Source organism: Dama dama, chromosome 25 (assembly GCF_033118175.1).
Source record: "Dama dama isolate Ldn47 chromosome 25, ASM3311817v1, whole genome shotgun sequence".
NCBI classification, from domain to species: Eukaryota; Metazoa; Chordata; class Mammalia; order Artiodactyla; family Cervidae; genus Dama; species Dama dama.
The window spans coordinates 71014624-71041319 of record NC_083705.1 but is presented as its reverse complement, the minus strand read 5'-3'; the positions used below and the strand labels follow the sequence as shown (position 1 = coordinate 71041319).

The following is a 26696-nucleotide window of genomic DNA, read 5'->3' as shown; positions in this document are numbered from 1 at the left end:
CACGTCCTTCATGTGAATTCACACCATCCGAACTCCAGCAGAACAGCTCTGCCCCGGCTCTTAAGTCCTTCCCACTCTGTTGGGCTTCAGGATTCCTTAAAGTAACCCGAGGGCGTCCCTGGTTGCTCGGCAGTAAAGAATCTACCTGCCAATACAGGAGATGCGGGAGACTCAGGTTCCATCCCTGGGTTGGGAAGACCTCCTGGAGAAGGGAAAGGCAACCCTCTCCAGTATTCTTGCCTGGGAAATCTCATGGACAGAGGAGCCTGGTGGGCTACAGTCCATGGGGTTGCAAAGAGTCAAACACAACTGAGTAACTAAACAACAAAATCAAAGTAACCTGGGTCATCCTGTAAAAGTGGGACAAGCTCTTTTCTTGGTCTCACTTGCTTTTTTGAGTGAAGACCTTTGTGCTGAATGAAGCTCACCAAATCCTCATGCTCCCTGTTTTTCTGACTTCGGTCTGGTCTCTTTTCCACTTGATTTATCACCTTTTTATCCCTTTTGATGTTCTGCTGCTTTTGTAATGAAAATGGCCTGTTTTATTACCTACTAAACCATTTTCTTTTCCATTCCAAACTTTCCTCTAAGCTGTTTCACATTGATTTTTTTTTTATTGAGGTGACATTCACATGACATAAATTAGCCACTTTAAAGGAGAGAATTCAGTGGTTTTTTAGTGCATTCACAGTGTGCAGTATCCAGCTCTGTCTAGTTTCCAGAACATTCTCATCAAGCCCTTTTCCTGTTGAGAAGTTAATTCCCATTCCTCCTTGCCACAGCCCCTAAAAACCACCAATCTGCTTTCTGTATATAAATTTACTTATTCTGAATACTTCCTGTAAGTGGGATCATACAGTATGGGGTCTTTTGCCCTAGCTGTCTTTACCTAACCTACTGGTTTTGAGATTCATCCACATTGTAGCCTGTATCAGTACTGTCTTCCTTTTCAGGGCTGGATAGTATTCCATTGTTGTGCATGGACCACATGTCATTTATCCTTTCATTGCAGATGAACATTTGTGTTGTTTCCTTCTTTTGAGTATTGTGGATAGTGCTGTTATGAGCACGTGTGTACATGTGTTTGTTTAAGTACTTGTTTTCAGTTCTCTACGGTATACATTTAGGAATGGAATTGCTGGGTCATATAGTAATTGTATGTTTAATCTTTGACATTCCCTCTAGGGGAATCGCCTCTGAGCTGCTTTATCTTGTTAATTTCATATTCCTGCTCTTTGCATCTACTTCAGCTGACTCCCCACAGATGGCAGCCATCCATTCTCCTTGGGTCTCTTCTTAAGATGCTGTGATAAAAAATGTAAAGAGTCCTGATACGTGTTCTAAAACACAGATACTAAGCCCTGAGAGTTTAGAACCAGCTTTGCATCAATGCCCATGAGGTGCTCAGCCTCACCTCATGTCTGCAGTGATTCAGATGTCAGAACTGGAAATCCCCAAATTTTGAAAAAGAACCTTTTTTCCCCTCTTCCATCACAACAGTCAGTCCTTCCTTGGGACCCAGTGGATTTATTTGCACATGCCTCCTTGTTTTATCATAACAGTGTTTCTTGAATGGCTGTGGTTCCTGGGGGCCTGTGAAGCCTGTGATGGGAAGGCAAGAGGGGGCTTTAGGAGCAGGGACACTCTGTGACTCTCACCGCCCTTCTCCCCCACCTCAGGTCTCCTTCTTCCTCTTCATCATCTTCGTGGTGTACACCATGCTGCCCTTCAACATGCGGGATGCCGTCATCGCCAGCGTGCTCACCTCCTCTTCTCACACCGTCGTGCTCAGCGTCTGCCTGTCTGCATCGCCAGGGGCCGAGGAGCACCTGGTCTGGCAGGTAGGTGCATCTCCGCCTCCGCACGGTGACCTTCCCGGTCCCTCCGGGGATGGGGTCAGTGCCGCACGCCTGCTCCAGGTGTGACTGTCAGCTGGTGCCTGGCAGGTGATCCAGCTCTGCTCTCTGATGCTGACTCTGAGTATTGCTAATGGGTGGCCAGGTCCCCCCGCTCTCTGCGGGTGGAATCGGCAGTCACTTAGCAATCGGCAATGGCGAAACTGGAAATGGCAGTTCCATTTTGCTGATTTGATTGTTAAAAGCTATTACTATGCATTATAATTTAGCACTCTTATTTTTAGAGTGAAGCAACTTATATAATTAAATTCATGATTCCCTCCCATCTCCCTCTCTGAGAGATATCCAAAACCCCGTCTTTATAGAGGACAAAAGAGTTCTCTATTTCTTAATCCTCTGGCAAGTCCAAGGACATACAAAATAGTTTCTTAAAATGCTTCAGCAGAAAAGTTAGCTTTACTGCTAAATGGCGTTTCCACAAAGCCTTTCTATTTAATTAGTTGAAAGCATTTAAAAAGCCATTTAATTTCCTGTTGTGTACGTCTGTAAACACGAGGGGCAGTGATTTGGGCTTATTCTTAACAGTCTCTTTTTTTACCTATAAAAAGCATGTTTTATTCTGCTCTGTTGGAATCAAATGTAACAAATGCAGCCTGTGTTCAAAACACAGTGGACCTGAGAGGAGTGGTTATGAACAGCACTGTTGTTGAAAAGGGGATTTTAGATGTGGGTCTCTTGAGCCCTGTGGGTCTGAGAAACCAGTTTGTCCTTCACTCGGTGGAGCGTTTTATTTGGAAACTTGAGATGGAAATGGAGGCTTACCCTTGGGTCTGTAGTAATTGCTCTTGGTTGGAAAGCTTTCCAGGGACCCCTTTTCTCAATAGTCCTCTCCTAGTGCTCATAACAAACATTCATTAAAAGTAGCCTGAGCATTTGTGAGATGTCCTTTGTGGGCACTGAGTGAGGGTGAAGCTCCTGACTTAGCACTGCGGGTGTCAGCTTTACAATGACTTGTTTGGATTTTACTAGGAACGGTCCACTCCAGGGAGTGGAGGAAACACTTTCTTCCCTGTGACCGAGCAGAGTAGACACTTATCAGTAACCTGCATCTCCAGAGACACACACAGTGGCTGGTCAGTAACTAATCAAATGAAAGAAAGAAGGTGGGTGTTTTATGAAAAGAAGAAATAATCCAGCCATGCCTGGGAAGAGGTGAAAGAAATGCTCCTTTTTACCTGAGTTCTGCCCCAGATTTTACTTGTTGTTGTTTTTTTTTTTTTCCTGCATTTCAGAGCCTCCCATGAGGATATTCATGGGGCATTCCTCCGGAGCATAAATTCCATTCTTTCATCTTCCATTAAGTAGAGTCATTAAGCTCCACCTTAGGTGGTCACATGCAGGTCAGGGTGATGGGTATGTTTTATGTAGGAATGAGTACATAATAATTTATGTAATAATATTATGTAACAATAACAATTCACTTTGCCAGTTTACACTATAAAAATCACTGCAGGAAAGTCCTGGTTACACAGGCAACAGGGCACACAAACATATTTCCCAGCTCACAGCATCTTCCTGGTCTCGGGTTACCTTGGAACACATCCCTTGAACATTTTGTACCTGTCTCTTCTGATTCTTCATGAATCAAGGAAGTGTCTGCTGGTGCAGATGTAATAGAGAAAATATCTGTGAGATGAGGATTGTGACACCTGCCTGTAAGGATCAAATAGGGTTAAAATAAAAGGAAAAAGGAAGTGATTTGCAAAGAACCTGGCATATTTTAGATATCAAGTACTATGTTGAGTTTTTTTTTTTTTTTTAAGCACAGTTGTTTTTTTGCATTGGTTAAAAAAATATGGTTAAGGATGTAATCTTAAAGTTTTTATTTTCTCAATCTCCAAAACCAACAAAGAAAAATACTTCCTATCACTGGACAGGCAGAGATAGGATGATTCGAGAATAACAAAAGAATAAAAATTCTTCATTCCGTAGTATTTCATATAAGCATAACATTGAAAGGAACAGAAGAATAAAAGGTCAGGTTTCCAGCCCCTCAGAAACAATTTCACAGTGATTTCAAGAGCTGAGAAAGGCGGAATATGCCGACGGCTTTTGAATGGAAGGTTCATAGGTAAACATCAAAGTAATGAAGTAGAAGAGTTTTAAGTGCATTTGGCCACTGCTAGAAATAGAACCTAAAAATAACACTGGTTTGTGATGTGAGGAAAACATTTTATGGACTCCCTTTTATGAAAAGTGTATAAAAGAGAAAATGCTGTAGAGTAGATAGTTATATTGCTCTGGAGTAATTGTTTGAAGCAAAACTATTTAAAATAAAGATGATTGCTCTGATATAAAGAATAAGGTACCCATTGAGGGGGGCTTCCCAGGTGGCTCAGTGGTTAAGAATCCCCTTGCCAATGCAGAACATCTGGGTTTGATCCTTGGGTCAAGAAGGTTCCCTGGAGAAGGGAATGGCAACCCACACCAGTGTTCTTGCCTGGGAAATTCCACAGATATATGAACCTTTACAGACCATGGGATTGGAAAAAAGTCACACATGACTGAGCAACTAAACAATAACATCCCATCCTTGATGATCAGCATCGCCTTACCTTTAACCCTCCAAAGAAGCAGTGCACTTATTTAACATGGGTCCCTACTAATCATTTTTTGTTTCATTTTATTTTTTGGACATTGGCAATCCATTGATGGTATGTGGAAGTGAACTGAAAGTATTAGTCACTCAGTCATGTCTGACTCTCTGCTACCCTGTGGACTGTAGTTCTCCAGGCTCCTCTGTCCTTGGAATTTTCCAGCCTAAACTACTTGAGTGGGTTGTCATCTCCTCCTCCAGGGAATCTTCCCGATCCAGGGATTGAACCCACATCTCCTATGTCTCGTGCACTGCAGGTGGATTCTTTGCCCGTGAGTCACTGGGGAAGCCCCATTCTGATGCCCATGTGGCCTCAGACCTGTTCATTAGCTGCCCCTCGGAGCTGTACCTTTGACTTGTTCCCGTGATTCTTTGAGCATTTCCTCAATTCCCAGCACAAGTTTTTTTGGTCTGCTCTTGTGCCCTCTCTGGCCTGACTCTGAAGTCAGCCATCTCCCCAAGGAGCCCTGGGTCTCTCTGGTGAAGAATAACATTTCGAGGCAAGATCTGGGCTTTTGCTCCTCCCGTTGCCGTTGGAGAGTCGGCACTCCAAGGCGAGGCCGCGTGCTCCGCCCCTCAGTTAATTCACGTATCTGCTGACATGTGAAACACCGTGACTTCACGATGATGCCTCCATTTCCAATCCAGTGTACATCTCCGGCCAGTTTTCTGTCTTTCCACTGAGGTTCTCTTGACCAACAGTGAAAAATATTTAGCTCTCGTGATTCTTAATGTATGTATTTATTTATTCCATTAAACTGTGTGTGCCACCAGCCTGCTGTTTCAACTGTCAGCCCCTCCCCCTCCCGGTCACTTGGCCCAGCTTCCCTCCCTTCACCCTCCCCGCCCCCCATCCCCCTGCCGGGCTCCAACATCCTGTCCACGTGAGGCCGCACTTCCCCCGTCTGAGGCTCCATCCCCTGTACTTGACTTTGCCCGCGTAGATACCCTGCGCTCCTAGCCCAGCTTTGTCACCTGGGCGGGTTTGGCTTCCTTCCCACATCCCCTCTTGGTACAGATGCGTCTTAGCAGCCCTCACCTAAGGGTTAGGCCCTCGGTTATTCAGGCCGGAAGGAGAAGGACAGGAACGGAACCGGAAGGGACTGGGCCAGGAAGAGGAAGACAGCGGGTATGTTCTGGACGGACGTGACTGTGGAAGAAGAAGACATGTTTTTTTGCTTCCTCTTGGAGGTTCCCTGTGCACCGCTCTTGGCCCCTTTTCTTCTAAGTCTTTTCTGTCTTTTGTTTCCGAACCAGATGTCAAAGAAGAGTTTTTCTGGAATCTGAGCTTTTTTTAAGGGACTCTAGATTCCCTCAATAAAAAATGAAATACGTGATTTCCATATGAGAAGACTTAAGCCCATTTTGTACTGTCTAAAAAAGGATACTTTGTCTATCATAAACTTAGAATAGGCAGCAAAAGTCCTTTACAATTCCTGATTAACACGAAAATACAGATTTTATCTGTATCAGTAGGATAGCATGCATTTGCCTGAAAGTTTTGTAAAAGCATCAAGGAATCTTCTTTTTTTTTGGGGGGGGGGGGCTTCTGGTTATAGCAAGGCAAAGGGAAACTGAGGCTCAGAAAACAACATGAAACCTCCCCCGTCATGCCATGGTGCCTACCCCAGCTTGGACCTTGGCGGGGTGGCAGTTAGGCAGCCACTGGCAAGATGAGGGAGCTGGGAAGGGGTCTTGCCCCTTATACAGGTCAGCTAGTCCATCAGTCAGGAGCCTGGTCCAGCCTGCAGCCTGCCCTTATGTAGCACTTACTTCAGTCTGTATATATGTATCATGTCTGATTTTCTTTTGCTAAACTTTAGATCAGCATTGCCAACAGCAGGATACTGAGCCATGCTCAAGGAATTTGCAAATATCCCTATTTACACATTAACAATATTGCATTTTGTGTTTGAAATTTACTTAAGTTTCTTACATTTTCATGTCCGGGGTCTTCCTAACATAGTTTGAATTTTCATTTTCTGTATGTTTTAATTTCCCATGAGAGAGGGAGGAATTTGAATATAGATTTCTTTTTCAAGCAGGTTATATGAGAATCCATATTTATTAAAGAAGATAAGATGAACAGTGCTTACTGATTTTCCAACAGGGTTACTCATTTTTCAGAGAAATTATATACACTTTCATGCAGTGCATACTTTAAAGTATAAGTTGTGACACAACTTAAAACATTTTAGTTTGGACCTAAGCTAGAAAATGTAGCCTGTTATCTCTGGCACGTGTGCAGTTGGGAGTAATGCAGATTTGTTACATAACTGACTCTTCCAGTATAATTCAGGAACTTTATATTGGAGTCTGGAATTAAATTGTATTTAGGATCTAATCTGAGGAGCTCAAAGGAAAGACAGCAAGTTACCAGCTGCCCGGTTTCTGGCTATGGAAGAAAATAATTGTTAGGAATTTGGAACTCCATTCCTACTGTTTATCTTTAGAGAAGCTTATGGTATTAATATATTCCACGGTGGGGGGGGGGGAGAGACTGTATCACTGTTCATTTTGTGTAGCATCAGCTGTTGATTGAGCGTGATCCATAGGCCGTTTGAACAGACGCTCCTTTATCCATTCTAGAGACATTGTAATTTGGAAGGAGTGGGGTAAGCAAAGAGAAGAAGTAAAAACAGAAAAATACCTAATGTGATTAAGTCTTAAAGCAAATCAAGATGCACTTCACAATTCTGCCCTGGTTTCACATTTCCGTCCTTCCCCCAGCTGGACAAATAAGCCCCATTCTCATCTCAATGGCAGGAACTTCACACCATCATCCCATCAGAGAGTTTGGTAGGAAAAGTGAAGAGCAGAATAGAAATAAGCACTCCCCTGCAGGATGCCAAATCATTTAAAAATGCTCTGGCAATTTTCAGGATGTTTGAGGGAACCCTCCTACACTGTTGGTGGGATTGGAAACTGGTGCAGCCACTGTGGAGAACAATACTGAGGTTCCTTAGGAAACTAAAAAATAGAGCTACCACATGATCCAGCAGTCCCACTGCTGGGCATTTATCAGGCGAGAACTACAATTCAATAAAGTACACGCATCCCGGTGTTCATTGCAGTACTCCTTGCAATAGCCAAGACATGGAAACAACGTCCTTGTCCATTCACAAGTGAGTGGGTAAAGAAGATGTGGTCCATGTATACAATGGAATATCACTCTGCCATGAAAAAGATATTCATCTTTTTCCATTCACAGCAGCATGGATGGACCTAGAGATTATCATGCTAACTAAGTTATGATACCACTTATATGTGGAATCTGAAAAAAATAATATAAATAAGCTTATTTACAAAACAGAAATAGGCTCACAGACATAGAAATCAAACTATGGTTACCAAAGGGAAGGAGAGAGGGAGGAATAAGTTAGGAGTTTGGGATTAACAGCTATATACTAGTAGTTTAGTCGCTAAGTCATGTCTGACTCTTGCAACACCATGGACTGTAGCCTGCCAGGCTCCTCTGTCCATGGGATTCTCCAGGCAAAAATACTGGAGTTGGTTAGCCGTTTCCTTCTCCAGGGGATCTTTCCAACCCAGTAGTTGAACCCGGGTCTCCTGCATTGCAGGCAGATTCTTTAATGACTGAGCTATGAGGGCAGCCCCATATATAAAATAGATAACCAATAAGGACCTACTGTATAGCACAGGGAACTATGTTCAATATCTTGTAACAACCTATAATGGAAAAGAATATGAAAAAAATGTTTATAAACTGAATCACTTTGCTATATCCCTGAAATTGACACAAGATTGTAAATCAACCGCACTTCAATAAAAAAAGAATGTGAAATAGAGAGGCTTCATGTTGGTAATTATTTGACTGTAATGATGGAGTGAGACCCAGGTTTATTTTCCAAAATTTGTGAGCCTGTTTTGGGGGAAGGGATAGAAGACACAGGTGAAGGGAAGCCCTGTCAGACTGTAAGTTTGTCTCAGAGATTTGATCAAAGGAGCATAAAAAAGAAGGGTTTCTCTAAAAATGAAAAATGCCATCAATCACCCCAGAGCTGTCTCTGTCCTCTTCTTGAACTTGTCATCTGAGTTCTGTGCTTTCTGTTCATTCAAAGCAATGGATTCATGCCAAATGAGACTCATCATTAGAGACTGATTAAGTGATGGCTGAATGGCACATTCCACTGACTGACATCTTAACAGGTGGCTTTCCTAGCACTTTCACAAACCCATGCATTTTTGTTACATGATATACAAAGATCTGAGGCTTTGTCTGTTTCGACTGTTTATTTTTGAGGGTGCTGTGTGAAAGATACTGATTTCTAGTTTTGAACCATCAGTGGTGCTATTTAAAACCCTTAAAGGACAATGGAAAACTCAGCCACCCCTATGGAGAGTCACACAAGACAGATTTATACTTCCAGGACAAATGGTGAACCTATTAAGTTGTGTGAACTTGAGAGAATAATATATCTGCAGCTGGACTTAGGGGAGAACTTCCCTGTGGTTCTAAGCTATCTCTTTAAAGAGTAGAGAGCAGCCCAAGGAGTTGGTACAGTGGAGAGAGGATGTACCCATAGTCACGGGGAGACAATTCAAGGAGAGACGGGTTGGAGATGCTCTTAGTTATATGTAAAGTGAGACTAATGATGATGACTTTTTTCTAGGGCAGCAGAGATGATTAAATGAGATGATAAATGAAAAGGATTTAACTGGGCCGGGTTCGTGGTTAATGCATCAGTTAGTAATGCTCAGGTACTCAGTCATGTCCAACTTTTTGTGCCCCCATGAACTGTAGCCCATCGGCTCCTCTGTCCCTGGGATTCTCCAGGGAAGAATACTGGAGTGGGTTGTTGTTTCCTCCTTAAGGGAATCTTCTTGGCCCAGGGATCGAACCTAGGTCTCTTATGTCTCCTGCATTGGCAGGATTCTATCACTAGCGCCACCTGGGATGCCAGGTAGTAAACAGAGTGTTAATAATAACTGCATGGTGATAGACTTACAACATCCTTATTATGTTATTGAAATGCAGCAGACCAGACAAGCTGGGAGCAGAAGAAGGGGATGTATTAATACTTTGTATACATTTTTGCATCAATAATCATAGTGTGGCTTCTATGAGAATAATATACATCAATTTTTACTTCCCCCGGGAGTTTCACTTTCAGGCTCACAGTACCTGGTGAGAAGGAGGTCCCAGCTGGAGTCAAGCTAGTTCAATTAAACTCCACTCAGCAACCTCCTGAACTTCCCCAGTGACTCAAAAGGTAAAGAATCGTCCTGCCGTGCAGGAAGCGCAGAAAATGTGGGTTTGATCCCTGGGTCAGGAAGATCCTCTGGAGAAGGGAATGGCAATCCAGTCCAGTATTCTTGCCTGGATAATCCCATAGACAGAGGAGCCTGGTGGGCTACAGTGCATGGGATCGCAAAGAGTCAGACACGACTGAGCGATTATCACTGGGAGCTGTGAGATCCTGCTGGTCAGACTCTGGATTCATCACTTGTGGTCTCCTCAGCAGCTCCTGAGTGTCTTGACACAGCTGAGAATACGGGATGGTGGACAGAGAGAGCACTTTGGTCTCAGATGGAATATGGGTTTGGATTTGGTTTCTCCCACTTCATAGCTACATATTTTGTACTGAAAGATTGACCACCAAGATCCCTTCTCAAAGAAAGACTGGTTGTTCAGCCTTTGAGGGTATTGTTAGCAGCAGACTTTCAGATCTTGGTCTCCGGGCTGCCTCAGCTTCACAGAACTGCCTGCCAAGGTCGTGCCTTTCCATGGGTGGCCCACGTCCATGACTGATTGAGTGGGGGTATAAGTTCTCTCTCCTTTTGGTGCAATGCAGGACAATTCTAATTTCAGCTCCAGAATGTCTGTGAGTCTGTCTGGAGTTGTCAGACCTGCATCCCAACTCAGCTTCTCCCTCTATCAGTTCCCCAGTCCTTCCCTCTGATTGGGGATTGATCCCAAGGGCACTTTCTCATAAACACTCAGCTGTGTTTCATATGTGCTTCCTAGAGAATCAAACTGCAGCATCACGTAAACTTGACCGGAGTCTTGAGTTGACGCAGTTTTCTCATCTCTGAAATGGCAGCAGTAACACTAGCCTCCTTAGCTAGTTGCTGGCCTTGGTGCTGATTAGATGACCTGGTGTATAAGGGAGAACCTGCTGTCAGGCTGGCCAGTCCAGTAGACAGCAGCAGCAGGGGTAATGTCTCTTGCCAAGTCTAAATGACTTTTACAGGCGCCCAGATAAAGGGAAACATAAACACACTTTGAGGATATATGTTAATCAAAGTCCAAATGATCTATGGAACGAAAGTTGCACCATACATACCTAGGACCCTCAGAGCCCAGGTCATGTCTGGTTGACCATCCTGTGGCATATCCCATGTAGACTCAAGGCAGTGAACCCCATCCTGGTGAGGGGCTCAGAGGCCACACTACACCGCTGAGTGGAGTTCAGAAGCTCAGCTAATAGCTGAGGACCGGTGCTTCTGTAGGTTGATGGAGCACCTGATTTTGGAAGCCCAAGACACAGCTCACTGCTTGTCAGGAGTGAGAGGGAGGAGTATGTAGGATCACTTGCCAGCTAGACATCTTGAACTCTTTCTCTGGAGTGTCTTGTTCCCTGGAGAAGCCCACTTCAGTTCCCCAGCCAACCTTGGGGATTGCTCAGCCAATGGTACCTTAATACACTGGATCTGATCGTCCTGCATCTCAGATTTGTTGTCCTGGAGATGTGCGTGTATACAGTTCCATCTCTTAGCATCACTGCGTCCACCCCCTCAGCTGGGATACTGTATTGTCTTCCTGATGCTGCTGAAAAAATTACCAGAAAGTTGGGTGCTTTCAACATCAGCAATTTCTTAATACTGGACTTCATAATTTCACAAAAATCAAAACCAATTTGTGGCAGAGGTGGGTCCCCTGGAGGCTCTGTGGGAGAAGGTTTTCATGCCTCTTTCCTAGCTTCTGGTAGTTGCCAGAAATCCTTGGTGTACCCTGGCTTGGGGCTTCGAACTCCAATCTCTGCTCCATCTTTATGTGGCCTGCTCTTAGTGTCTCTGCGTCTTACCCCCCCTTCTGTCTCTTATTGGGACACTGGCCATTGTTTTTAAGGCCCACTCTGATGATCACTCTGATGATCTCGTAGCAAAATCTTTAATTTAATTATACTTACAAAGACCCTTGGGTACTGGCTTCCCAGGTGGCCCTAGTGGTAAAGAACCCATCTGCCAATGCAGGAGACATAAGAGACTCAGGTTCGATCCCTGCATCAGGAAGATCCCCTGGAGGAGGAAATGGCAACCCACTCCAGTATGCTTGCCTAGAGAATCCCAGGGACAGAGGAGCCTGGTGGATTACAGTCCATGGGGTCACAAAGAGTCAGGTATGACTGAGTGATTTAGCACGTCCTATATGCCATTTGCTGCCTAGAGACCCTTACTCCAAAAAGGGGCGGTATGCTGAGGTTCCCAGTGGGCATAACTCGGGGACCTGTGTTCAAACCACTTCCAATACCAGCCCCCATGGCTGGACAGCAGGTCCACTCCTCTCCTACATGGCTTGCTACAGACCTTCCATGCGTTCTCTAGGATCAGAGTCTGTGAGGTTAGGTATTACTAAGCTCTGTGGCGTACAGCATACAAAGATACCTCCCTGGATGATATTTATGGTAACACATAGGAAAATAAAGCAAAACTAGAAGAATTTAGAATGAGGAAACATATGGGAATTCCACTCTTATTTAAACAGAACTCTCATCCATACGGCAATCAGCAAGGATTCCTGAGGATCACTTACAGATAGGTAGGGAAACTAAACATCTGCTCCCATTGGCTCTTTGCCCCATTGCAACAAAATAGGAGATATGGTCACATTTTTCTAAAAAGTTGAGATAAAAGGTTTCAGAAGGTTTTCAGTGAATACGCATCTTCCAGCCACTTTGAGTTTTCTCATTGTTTCTAGTAATTTTTCATTCGATAATCTTAGAATTTCCAGACTCCAAAGTGGGTATAATCACATCATTTTCAAGTGAGTCTCCACTTTCTGATTTTTAAATCCACCTTTTCTTTCCAGTGGCATTGTTTAGTACCTCCAAAAAAAAAAAAAAAACTAGCATTAATGTGGTGGGAATAGACACACTTGACTTTGTGTGTATGTGTTTGTGTGTGTGTTTTTAAAGTAGGGTTGATGTTTGTTCCTTAAATCAGCATGCTGGGTTTTGGGTTAAGTTAAATAAATATTATAATCTGAAGGATGTGACCATTTATTCTTATTCTGGGACATTTTCTGTTTTCATTTCCTTTAAACAATGATCTTGAACTTTTTCAAGAGAATTTTTTTAAGAAAAGTAACCCATGGGCAAGGTTGTATGATTTCTCCCCCTTTATAGTATTGAACTATTATTGAATTTCTGGAATTAACTCAGTATGTCATGTCATGTTATTATCCAATTTGTTGCTTGATTCTTTTGACTAATAAATTGAGGGATACTGAATCTCTTTGAACAATAATGAGAGCAAATACAGGCAGCATTGGGGGGTGCAGGGGAGACTCTGGGTGCCTCATTCAGGGGTGACCCCTCCCCCTCAAATGTTTAGGTTAGAGAGTGTTTCCTTTTACCTGTACAAATTCTCTGTTTAGATCTATTTTCGTTTCTGGGGTGTTTTTCTCAAAGATCGTCTCTTATAAATGCAGTCTCTTTTATCCAAGGTTGCAGCTATATTTTGTAGCCTTCAGGGATCGTTTATCATGAGATTCTTTTCTGTAACCTGTGTTCTTACGTTTACTTTTCCCTGGTTAGTTTCTTATTCTCCAGATTTGTCCTATCTGTATAAATTTGTGAGTCATCAAGCAATTTTTTAAAATTTATTTTTCTTTATTTCTCCAAAGAATGAGTTTGGAATGTACTTGTTATTTTTATTGGTTCTTTTTTTTTTTAATTTCAGGTTTTTTCTTTATTAATTTTCCTTTTTTCTATTTTGAACTTCTCGTGTTAGATTGTTAGATGCTTTATCCATTAATCTGTTTTCTCTCTTATTTATTTATATAGGTGCTGAGAGCTATACATTTTCCTCTTGAGTCTGCTTTAGCTCTATGCTATATATGAGCTCATCATCATTATTTTCTACATATTTTGCTGATTTGATTTTAATTTCTTTTTTGACACAAAAGAAACTTTTGCTGTGGCTTTATTTTTAGATGATAGTGGATTTTTCTCTTCTGTTTTTTAAAAAATTAATGTTAGCCTCTTTTGCATTAAAATTAGAGAGTTTGTCTGTTTTTTTCTACCTTTTAGAATTCATTGAGTTTAGCAAGTCTGAGTTTGCTAATCTAAGATCAGCCTGAATTTCTCCTTTTTTTTATAATAGAATTGACATTTCTACCTAGTTTCCCAATGGACTTTATTATTTTTGAAGTCCAACAGCTTTCCTGAAATTTGATGTTTTATTAAAGCTTTGCATTTAATCTGTTATTTTTCAGAGTGCCCTTTTAATATATGAGCTACACACTGCTACAGTGATGCCCATCATTCTCATCATTAGCTCCCGAGCTCTCGGAGCACGTGTAGGGGTGGATCACTGTGTTAAATGTCACCCTAGTCATAGTATTCTTGTAGCTAGTGGAGATGCTAACTGCCCGAACCTCCTGCCTCAAAGTGGGATTGCTTCCTGCAATACTCCTAGGGATGCCTCTCCTTCCCAAGCCCCATCTCCTGAATATTCTGAATCCAGGAGGGCTCCCACCAGTGTTCCCACAAAGCAGAGACAAGGCTTCCACAGCCCTCTCCCCTTGAGGCACATCTCTGTGTTCTTTCTGAATCTACAGCCCTCTTTATGATCTCTCGTGGTGTCTTCTTGCTTTCCTACCTCTGGTCCTGCCTACATTCATTAGCTTTCAGACCCACTTTGGAGTCTGGAGGTTCTATTGATTTTCTGATTTTGTTGAAAATACAAATTATTTCTGCATTTCCTGCGCTCTTTGGTGTTCTGGATAATTTCTAGGAAAAGAAGGATAATTTTTATCTTTGTGGGTCAAACTGGAAGTGTTTCATTTTTCATCTTTTCTTAGGCTTCTTAAAAATTCACTTTCTATGCCATACCAGAGCCTCAGACTCTGATCAAGACATTGACCAAAAATGGGAAGGAGGAGAAGAAAAGGACAGACAAAAGATTAAATGGAGTTTTATCATAATGTGGAATATTTTTCTAAGATTCCCAGCCAGGGGTTGATGGATTTGCTCTGGCTGCTGTAACGGAATATCATAGACTGGATGGCTTAAACAATAGAAATTTGCTTTCTCCCAGTTCTGGATGTTGGCAGTCTGAGATTGGGGTCCCAGCCTGGGTTCCAGGGATGGCCCTCTTCCTGAGTGGCGGGCAGCTGCCTGCTCACTGTACTCTCACACGGCAGGGAGGGGAGAGAGGGAGAGAAAGAGAGAGGAAGCGAGCATTCTGTTGTCTTTCCTCACGTCCGTGTGTCTGTCTGTCTGTGCCCAGTCGCTCAGTCGTGTCCAGCTCTTTTTCGACCCCATGGACTGTAGCCCACCAGGCTCCTCTGTCCTAGGGATTCTCCAGGCAAGAACACTGGAGTGGGTTGCCATGCCCTCCTCCAGGCATTTTCCTCACCCAGGGATCCCACCTGCATCTCTGGCCTCTCCTGCCTTGGCAGCTGGATTCTCTAACCACTGAGCCACGTGGAAAGGGCAGTGAAAGCAGATCAGATCCGAGCTCCATTCTTAGGTCTCCATTTAATCTGAATCCCTTCCTTACTGTAGCCAGGCTGGGGGGTTAGGGCTTCCACATGTGAACTCGGGGGGCAGATGCAGTTCAGCCCACGGCAGCGGGTTTGTCTGGTTTACTGCAGGTTTAGCACGTCTGAGCCTCAGACATTCCCACTCTCCTGTCTCACTGAAACTGTTCTGCCGGGAGGCAGACCTGAGTAGACCAGGCGCAGAGTTAAGGTGGTGAAGGGACCTGGGTCCTTGGCCCTCGGGGGCCGGTGGGGAATGACTGCTGAGGTCGTGGGGACCCTCCTGATGTTCCCGTGCGCTCCTGCTGGCGCTGTTCTTATGCTTTTTAGAGGAATCCTCACATCACACGTCAGGGTACGTTTTTGTCTGGATGGCCTTCTGTCACACGTTCCCTGGGCCATGAGAGGAGCTGCTGAGATCTGTGGTAGGATCCCAAGCTTTTTAATATTTGTATTTGTCCTGGCTCTGAGAGTACATAATGTTAAGTGGATGCCTGAATGAATAGATGCACTCAGGATAGGATGATGGGTGCACGTATGCACAACCAGATGTAGAGAGCGTGTAAGCACCGGTGTGCCGTGGACAACACCAGCGAGGGTGGTGGTGGGCAGTGCTTTCTCTCTGCCCCGTCTCTGAGCATGACCGCTGGGTGAAAGAGTGGCGTCCGAGAGTCAGACAGTTACAAGAGCCGTGACAGCCTCGGACTTTCACTTTATCCTTTTGTTTTCTTCAAGATAAGTCAGATCCTCACTTGAATTCTAGATACGTTTTAAATCAGACTTAATGTCTTAACAGAGGTATCAGAGGAAAGACACAAAGATGATTGAAGAATTAGGAAACCAGTTACAGAAAGCAAAGTTCAAAGATCTGGGGTTTCTCATCATTGTCAGAGAAATGAGAGGAAGTTGACCTGCCTCCACTGATAGTAACATCATCCATAGGATGACTAGGCTGCCTTCAGCAGCCCCTGTGAGCTTTGTCTCTGAACCCATAGAAGTCACCATATTTTAGCTATTTGAGAGGTCACTGATTTGGATTCCATTAATGGAGAAATAAAAACATTTTCAGAAATCCTTAAGACACCAAAAGACATCCCATCTCAGGAAGTTTTATCAAGGAAGTATTGCGCTTAGTGCTTTAACCTATGGGTGTTACTGTGATCTAAACCTTTGATTTAAGGTTTATTAACAGGTCAAAGACTGCTTCTCTTGATTGAGCAGAGAGAGAGAGTTCTGTAGGCAGGGCTAGACTTTCATATGGAAGGTCTTCTAGTCTCTCCCCTCCAAAGGGTGTCTGGACTCAGGAAATTCTTCTTATCATGGGGTGGAAGTCTTGTGTGCCAGACACAGTGGTTCCTGAGTGGACCCGTCACTTCTGGGCACATTTGGAAATGTGAGGCTGGACATGATGGTTCTTGAGTCTGAGGTGGATGGATCCCAGCAGAGAGGAGGAGGTGTGGCTTGAAGAACCTCATCTGTGCAGGTGAGATGTACTGCCATTCCTATTGTCCTTTGGCAAACCCTACAGAGTTGGTTCAGCAAGAATTGGTCCAGTTGAGGATCATGTTCATTACCTCCCTTAGAAAAGCTTCTCAGGGAAGGTAGGTGGGATGAATTGGGAGATTGGGATTGACATATATACATTACTGTATATAAAATAGATAACCAGTGAGAACCTCCTGGATAGCACAGGAACTCTCCTCCGTGCTTGTGGTGACCTAAATGGGAAGGAAATCCAAGGAGGAGGGGATGTATGAATACATACGGCTGATTCACTTGGCTGTACGGAAGAAACTGGCAAACCAGCGTGAAGCAACTAGCTCCAATAAAAAGGAGAAAGAAAAGGTTCTCAGAGGACTCTAGGAACTGGGAGCAACAATATTGCATTGACCTTGACAGTGATCAGCAGTATTGCATTGGCTGTGACTGTGAGCAGCAAGATTGCGTTGCAAATCAACTTCCCCACACTTTTAGTTTTTTTTGTTGTTGTTGTTGCATGATCTTCTTTGCATCAGAATCCATTCTGGATATTTCCCGCTCCTGTGGTTTGGCTTTACTAGTTATCTAACAGCTTTTTTTGTAATTTTGAGGAATTTTGGTCCGTTTTTTCTTATAAATAAGTCTTCATGTTGATTTAGCTTTCAGAGCAAAAACTATCATTTTTAAACAAAATTTAAAAGTCAAGTGTGCAGACTTAACAGTTCTTCCCTTCCCTTCCCTTCACTCGGTCTCATGTGGAATTTAAAGAATTTTGTGGACGTGCTAGTTGTTTAGAAATTTGACCCTGGTGTTAGATTCTTAGAGAAAATCTTAAAAACGAACTATTTTGAACTTATCTCTCAGGTCAATTGAAGATTCTTATTTCTTATTTGACATGTTTTAAAATCTAATACTTATAACATCCGTAAAAAAATTTTAAAAAGGTAAAAAAGTATTTCCATTTCTTCCCAGGCCTTTTGACGTGCATATATAACTTAAGAATCAGTTTGATTATCTCTGGCTTCAGGTCTCAGGAAATGTTTGTCTTCAGTGTTAGTCAGAAGTCACTTTCCTCAGCCTTTCATCCTGTTTCCCCTGCCCTCGATGCCTCCCTGGCTCCTGGGGCAGCTCCAGGCTGACACCCAGCTCTCCAAGGGATCACTCTAAACCTCAAGCCTGCCTTCCTACTCCTCCAGGGGTTCGCATTCACTGCAGGACAAGTAACCCAGATCTCCTGGGACAGCAAAGCAAGCCCTGTGCCCCCCGCAGCCCTGCCCCGCCCCGTCCCCGCGGACCCTGGGCCCTGCAGATGCTGATGACTTGCCAGTACGGTGTCCTGTTTCTCCTCACTTCAGGGCTGTTCCATCTGTTTTGTCCTCTGTCTGGAGCACCCACTGTTATCACCTAGCCAGTGCTTGAGAATGAGCCAGGTGTCCCCCATAGAAAGTCCTCCGTGGCCCGTGAACTTGTCCCAGGAGCCCAGTGGTCATACTCCTCTCCTGTCAACTTCATGGGCTCTCTTTAATGCCTCCCGTGCTACTGGGATGCTCCTTGTAAAAGGCATTTGTCTTTGCTATCTCCCGGCATGCAGCTGCTTCCCAGATATGTAGCTTACTTCTGCTATATCTAATCTTATGAACCTCAAGTTATAGAACTGGGAAAACTTACTTTTTGTGTGACGCCCTAGCAGAAGTTGAATTCTTTTGTAATGTATTTTCCCTGAATCCCCCAGAACTAGAAGACGGTGTTTCCCCTTTTCAAAGGCAGCCTGATGCATAATACTGAATAGAGTGGAACTGCTTTCATTTTGGAGCCTGAAAGACTTGAGCTTTAATCCCAGTTGTTGGTGAATTGGTTATGTGAGTTTGAGCAAGTGACTTAGCTTCTCTGAGCATCTGTTTATTTATCTGTAAAGAAGGCCAATGACAGAGCTGGACCGAGGATTAGAGACTGTGTGTCTGTAATTCCTAGCTGAGTGTTTGGCCTGTGTTGTGTTCAATAAATGTCAGCCATCCATTAGGTTATGGATTTCTGGATTTTCTCTCTCTGGCCTATTTTTTGTTACTTTTCAGTTCTACGCATATAGTCAACTTTTAACGTTAGGAGAGAATTTCTTCCTGAGGTGTTTAGGTTGGTGAAAATGCTCTACATCCAGAAATATATCCCATGATGATAATTTAGAACAGTTAATGGGAGAATCATATAAACGTAGGGGAAACCAGTATAACCAGTATTGTTGTTCAGTCGCTAAGTCATGTCTGACTCTCTGCAACCCCAGGGACTGCAGCATGCCAGGCTTCCCTGTCCTCCTCTGTCTCCTGGAGTTTGCTCAAGTTCATGTCCATTGAGTCGGTGATGCTACCTAATCATTAATAGATGCCTGTGGGATGGAATAATGGGCACACGTACGCACAACCGGATGTAGACACATTGTAAGCACCCATGTGCCTTGGACACCAGTGAGGGCGGTAGTGGGCACTTCTTTCTCTTTGACCTGTCTTTGAGCATGACCACTCAGTGAAGTAATGATGACCTTTAAGAAGAATCAGGAGGAGTGACAGTGGCCCCAGCATCCTCAAACCTTCAGTTTATCCTTTTGTTTTCTTCAGGATAAGTCAGATCCTCACTTGACTTTTAGGTAAGTTTTAAATCAGACTTAATGTCTTACAGAGGAATCAGAGGAAAGACTCAAAGATGATTGAAGAATTAGGAAACTAGATATATAAAGGGAAGGTCAAGGATCTGGGATTATTTATCATTGACAGAAAAGTGAGGTGACGTTGGACTGGCTCTAGTGATATTAACACGATCCATAGGAAGAACAGCCTGAATGCCTGAGTCGAGCAGCCCCTGTGAGCTTTGTCTCTGAACCCACAGAAGTCACCATATTTTAGCTGTTTAAGGAGACAGAGAAGGTCACTGGTTTGGGTTGCATTTTAAATGAGAAATAAAGACATTTTCAAAAACCCTGAAGACACCAAGGACATTAATCTGAAGTAAACTGCCTTACACATATCTCAGGAAGTTTTGTCAAGGAAGTATTGTATTGTACTTAGTTATAACCAGTATAACCTCTATCAGTTAGATCAACAATGAAACGTCTAAAACGGTAGAATGCCATTATGTAGTATGGGAGGTGATTTAAGAAGGAGCTTTCAAAACTAATTTCTTTAATAACAATAATAGCTTTAAATTGTAGTATTTTTACAAGTCAGATTACAATTTTAATAAATCTGTTTCTTGTAGATTTAGAGAATCTATTAAATTAATGTCACTTGTAAGTTCACCAGCCTGTGAAGATGTTATATGAGTAACTGCTGCCTTCCAGTCCTTTACTAACTGCTTCCAAAATAAGGATGATTTAAAACAACAACAACAAAACCTCAAGCACTTTAATATCTATTAGGAGATGTAAGTGACATTGAGAAACAAAAATATGAATTCATAGCAATTTACATAGGGTGGTGATTGTGTCCTAGGTAATACAGTTCTTCACCAACAATTCATCATCGTAAGACATCTACACTCCTAGATTCTGCATTTAGAATTTAGAGGCTGAGGGACTTCCGTGGTTGACCAGTGGTTAAGACTTCATCATTCAGTACAGAGTGTGCGGGTTCAATGTTGAGTCAGGGAGCAAAGATCCCTCATGCCTTGCGGCCAAAAAGCTGAAACATTAAACAGAAACAGTATTGTAACACATTCAGTAAAGACTTTAAAAATAGTTCACATCAAAAAAAGAAATTCTTAAAAAAAAAAAAGAACTTAGAAGGTGATTTAAAGTGATAGCAGGTCTCTCCTTCACTCAACTGTGAGATTTGTCTGTTGGATTTATAAGTATTACCATGAACCGCAAGGAGTGGCATGTGTATGTTCTAGAACAGGGGTTCACAGTCTTTTTCTGGGAAGGACCACAGAGTAAATATTTTCAAATTTTCGGGCCATCTGGTCTCAGCGGCAGCTACTCAGCTTTGCTCGCTGGAAACTGCAGACACCTATGAACCACATGAGAGCAAACAGATGTGGCTGTGAGCCAGTCAAACTTGACTTACAAAGTCAGACTTGGCACATGGGCTCCTTCTGGAATAACAACTGGCAATCCTAGTTTCACCGGTCACTGTAATAATAATTTCTCGGCCCACAAAATCGTTAAATGCCTGGGATTTCACTTCTGTTGGCTTGAACATAGTTTGCTGAGTTGCACAAATTTATAGTATGCCACTCACAAAGCCTCCCTTTCTCCCAGGTCCCCACTTTGTTCTGTGAGCTGCGTAAGAGGCCTTGCTTGTATCACATCCTCAAGGAATGTGACCTGGGTTTTTATTTCAGGGGTCTCAGCACCTCCACTCAAGATGTGAGACCAGGATCTTCATTCTTTCCCATCTCTGGTTTCTGCGGTGCCCAGGATGTGTCTGAACATCACTGGCAGGACTCTGAGCAGATGTTCCAGGGCTCACATGACATAGTTAGCATTTTCAACCACGTATCACTGACTGAGAAATTCACACATACATGCCATACACGTGTTCAGCTCCTGGGGTCCTGCTAAACATTTCTCCCCAGAGTCTTCAAAAGAGGAGAATAATAATGTCTTGGGACATACGGATTAGCACTTCTCGCAGCTTGTATCCTGTCAGGGTCTCTGGTTGAAAAAGACAGGCAGCTGTTGGTAACATAGGACTGCACATTTTGCTAAAGGATCGTTGATTCTTTAGTCCTACACATTCCTACCTCTGCTTCTCGCTCTCTTTTTTTGAATTAAGTCCAAATTGAGGGAGGGATCAAGGGAAGGTCAGAACCTTCTTAGGAGAAAAGACACAAGGAGTTTCATTCCATCCTTTGGCCGGGGTGTGTGTGTTGGCGGGGGGGGGGGGGGGGAGGCGGGTCTTCCCAGAAATCTGCTTACTCAGCCGTCAGGTTTTACTCTCTTGGCTGAGAGATTCCCCTAAAGCTGCATCTCTCGTGTGATTGCTTGCATGTCGTCAAGGCTCCTGACTAGTATGCAGGATACAGTTACATAAGCATCAGGTATTTGACCCCTTTCCATTTGTTTTCATTTTTTCATTTGTTTCATTTTTTCATTCCATTTGTTTTCATTTCGCTTTTGCTAGAAGAACCGCCAAGTGATTCTCAGTCATTTAGGCTTCTGACCCCATCCCCTCTCAGGAGGTCTTTAAAAGATTGTTGAGATACTTTGTTTAGAACATCTGAAAATTAAGGTCTGCCCAAAGCTGGCATCTAAAAATAAAATGTACGCTGACTGGCAGCTTGAGAAGTGCCCAGATCAGCAGATGGTGTGAAATGCAAGCCTTGTAAAATGAAAATATATGCGGGAAAATACAGAACTCTTTCCTATTTATTGAAGGTCTAATGGGAACACAGGCTCTTGGTAGATGTAGTGGACTCTCAGGTTGGGGGGATGTTGGAGACAGAAGGAGTCTGAGTTCTCGCCGGGCACTGGAGGAGATCCTGCCTGAGGCCATTAGAATGAGACGGGAAAGCGTGGTCTGAGAACGGACTCAGTGTCGCCTGCAGGGTCCATCTCGGACGCCGCAGGCAGGCCCAGTGTATCCAGTGCCTCCCCCGTCAGTGTGAAAAGAAGCCTTCAGGTGCGCTCCGCAGGGTCACCCCTGCCTCTGCCTCTCCCACATTTCCAATCACAGGCTTGTCTGGAGACGGTGGTGATGCTGAAAGCACCCCTCCAGCAATGCTGATGACGTGAGTCTGGAGGAGATAGGTGTATGATGGAAATTGAAGACAGAGACGAAAGCAGTTTTGTCCGATTAGAACATGTGACAAATCACGTAAGATTAGACTTATTTTGAGTGGATGAGTCGAAAGGTGATCTGCATAAGCAAAAAAGGGGAGAAGCGGAGAGTCACGGGATTTCTCATGACAGAATTTGAAGGATTTTAGGTGTCTTGCAGAGGATGAGATGGTTGGATGACATCACCAACTCGATGGACATGAGTTTGAGCAAGCTCTGGGAGTTGGTGATGGACAGGGAAGCCTGGGGTGCTGCAGTTCATGGGGTCGCAAAGAGTCAGACACGACTGAGCGACTGAACTGAACTGAGGTGTCCGCAGATTGGATGTAATTGGTTTGAACTGGTGCTGAATGATGACTTCTCCCAAGCAAGAGCACGTGAGCTGTGTCCACATCAAACAAAAACAAAATAACAATATCAACAGAAAGTCCTCTCCCTTCATGTCTTTTACTGAGAAATGCATTTCCTGAAAGTCAGTTGATGATAACCAGTGGATGAACATTGACTATTTGATTGACCATGAGTTAACTAACATGTGCTTTCCCAGGCACCTTGACCCAGTCAAACTCCCCACTGCAGAGGGGAACCTGAGCCTGTGTTGGGAGCAGGGGGCTCACAGTTGCCCAGTTTTCAGATGGTAAGTGTGGATGGGATTCAGTCCCTGGCCCCTCACCACTGTGGGGTTTTTTGAACACTGTCTTCCACCTCCACTGTTATAAACCATTCATTAGAAGACTCATTTAAATGAAGGATGGTGAAAGCATCATGAGAAGAACAGGTCTTTTCAAAGCCTACAGTTGAACTAGCCCCACTGTTGATGACCTGTTGTATCTGTGAAGCAGGCCTCTGTGTACAGGACCACCTTTCCTAGCAGGCACAGTGAGAACAGGAAGACGGGGACAGAGGAGAGAACTCTGACCCTGGGGGGACCCTGGGGATGTGGTGGGTCTAGTCCACCACTGAGGAAGCAGCCTCATGAGTCTAGTCCTTGTCCCTGAGCTAATGACCTCATCTGTGAATGAGGGGTTTGGAGAAAACAATCCTAATTTCTCTTCAAGGTTTTTTCTTTCTTGATTATATAAACGAAGTATGGAGCACCTATGTAAAAACTATTCAGTTAGATAATGAAAGGGAAGAAAGATCTGACCCACTAGGAACTAAAAGGTTTCCAGTGCTAGTGTGGTTAGGAAATGGGGCCCAGGTGTTTGTTATGAGACAGTGTGGAGAAAATCCAGTTAGAAGTGTTGACGACAGGGTTCCAATGGGAATGACTTCAGTACACATCCTTTGCCCAGACTCAGGCAAAAATCCCTTGGAGTTCTTTCTCTTCTTGCTTTTCTGTATTTGTTTTTTTTTTTTTTTTTTTTGATGAAAAAGAAGCCCCAAACTCAAGAACTACAATCAGCTTACCCTGAACAACCTTTGGAAAATCAGAAACCTGTATGTGAAATGAGTGTGACAGCCTCGAGCAAAGACCTGACGAGCAGGCAGCAAAGTGATGCCGCTCAGGCTCCCAACCTTAAGGACCACGTCCTTGGTCCCTCCAGGGAACCGCCCTGAGCTCTTCACCCAATGGCAGCTGCCAGAACTGTAGGCTTAGTGACCGCATAGCCCTTAGCAGGTCATTTCTTATCACTGTGCTGCTTTAAACTCTGTCTCAGTTATCCAGCTGGGAAGCAGAATAGCGTCATTCTTTTTCTTTTTTTTTTTTTTTTTATGATTTTATAATATATTTATTTATGGCTATGCTGATTGAAAATAAAATAAAAATAACTTATTTTGAATAACTTTACAATTTATTTGTTTGTGGCTGTGCCAGGTCTTCATAGCTGTGTGGGCTTTTCTCTGGTTGTAAGGAGCAGAGGCTACTCTCTAGTTACAGTGTGTGGGCGTCCCGTTGCGGTGGCTTCTCTTGTTGTGGAGCACAGACCGTGAGGTGCACGCACTTCAGTAGTTCCGACTCCCAGACTCAAGCACAGGCTCAGTAGTTTTGGGGCAGGGGCTTAGTTGCGCCATGGCATGTTTGATCAGGGATCAAACCTATGTCTCCTGCATTGGCAGGCAGATTCTTTACCACTGAGTCACCCAGGAAGACCCTAGTATTTCTTTTAAATGCATCGATACTGCCCCATATAAAATAGATGAACTATAAGTCTCTCGAGTTATTCTAAATTGTTGATTAGCCCAGATAGGAGTTTATCAATTTTATTGATCTTTTCAAAGAACCAGATTTGATTTTTTTTTAATTTTCTCTATCATTGCCTGATTTTGATTTCATTAATTTCTGCTCTAATTTTATTACTTCCATTCTTCTGCTTGCTTTGTGCTTAATTTTCTCTTCCTTCTCTACTTTCCCAAGATGAAATCTTATGTTATAGACATTAGATCTTCTTTTTTAACATTCAAATTTAATGCTATCAACTTGCCTCTAAACACTGCTTTTGCTGCATCGCACAAATTTTAATAGGTGGAATTTTTCTTTTCCCTTTCTTCAAAATATTTTTAAATTTCCCTTAAGATTTCTCTTGAGTGATGGACTATCTAGAAGTATATTGTTTAACTTCCAAATATTTGGGGAATCTTCCAACTACTTTCCTGCTACTGATTTCTAGTTTCATTCTGTTCTGGCCTGAGAACATACTTTGTAGGATTTATATCTTTCCAAAAGTGTTAAGGATGGTTTTATCACCCAGGATATGGTCTGTTGCAGTGACTTCCCCCTTGTATGTCAGAGAAGACCATGTTTTCTGCTATTGTGAAGATGGTATGTTCTATAAATGTCAGCTTGATTGGTGGCTCAGCTCAATGTGAAGTCACCAACTCTCATAGTGGATTTGTCTGTTCTTTCTGTTCTATCAGTATTTGCCTCATGTATTTTGACTCTGTGGTCATTGGATATGCATTTGGGATTATTATGTATTATTGGAGAATTCACCCTTTTCCATTACATAAAGTCACTCTTCATCCATGATAATCTCCCTTGCTCTGAAGTTGGCATTATCGAAGTTAATAGGACTGTGGCAGCTTTGATTAGTGTCAACAGGTATTTCAAACAGTGTTCTTAATGAAAACAGAAGCTGGCTGAGGTTCAGGAACACATATCATATTAAAATCCCCTTGTTTCAACCTTAAAAATGCATTCCACTGTATATTAGGTGCGGGCTTCCCAGGTGGCTCATTGGTAAAGAATCCACCTGCCATTGCAGGAGATGTGGGTTCAATCCCGGGGTCGGGAAGATGCCCTGGAGAAGGAAATGGCAACCCACTCCAGTGTTCTTGCCTGGAGAGTCCCCTGGACGGAGGAGCCTGGGAGACTGCAGTGCATGGGGTCACAAAGAGTCGGACAGGACTTAGCGACTAAACCACAGCAGCAACAATGATACATTAGGTGCAGACAGATGCTGTTTGGTTCCCCTTACATGAGGTGCCTGGAATAGGCAGATTCATGGAGTCAGAAAGTACAGTGGTAGATACGGGAGTGAGTGTTTAGCGGGGACAGCGTTTCAGTTTAAGAAGGTGGAACATTCCGGAGGCTGATGATGGTGAGAGCTGCCCAGCAACATGAACGTACTTAGAGCCTCTGAACGGAACAGCTACATGTGGTTAAAACAGTGTGTTTTATATTATGTGATTTTTTTTACTACAATACAAAGTGTTTTTACAAAACGAATGAGATACACTCAGGACTCCGAGAGACAGAGTTAAGAGCAAGTGAGCCCGCTGCTCTTTGCTTCATGCTTTCCCACTCCCCGCACAGTCTGAGCCCTGCTCTGCGAGACCGAGCCCCCCAGCAGAACCCGTGCTCCCACGGAACCAGGGAAGAGTGAGGACGTGCACACGATTCGGGTCTCTTGTGGCTGCGGTAAAACATGACCGCGAATCTGGTGATTTAGAACAACATCGTTTTCTTCTCCCTCAGTTCTGGAGGCTGAAAGGACGCGATCCGTTTCAGTGGGGACAGAGTCAAGGCGTTGTCCCTTGGGGACAGGGCGGCTTCTTCTGAAGGTTCTGGAGGCGAGTCCGTCTCCTTGCCTTCCCCAGCTTCCAGACGCTGCCCACCTTCCTGCATCATTTCAACCTCTTGCTTCCATCATCACATCTCCTTTTTCCCTCTGATCCTTCTGTGCCCCCTCTTACAAATACAAATCCCTTTTTACTGGACCCACCTGGACCGTTCAGGATGCTCTCCTCATCTCAAGACCCTTACCT

At 43.6% G+C, this 26696-nt stretch overlaps 1 protein-coding gene across 1 annotated transcript in view; it reads left to right on the top strand.

The window, feature by feature from the left end:
* The window catches only part of ADCY2 (adenylate cyclase 2), a 455550-nt gene that overhangs the window by 109420 nt on the left and 319434 nt on the right, over positions 1-26696 (top strand). Inside the window, exon 3 of the mRNA XM_061129349.1 lies at positions 1680-1841. Coding sequence (XP_060985332.1) covers positions 1680-1841 — 162 coding nt within the window. The remainder of the gene's footprint in view (positions 1-1679; positions 1842-26696) is intronic.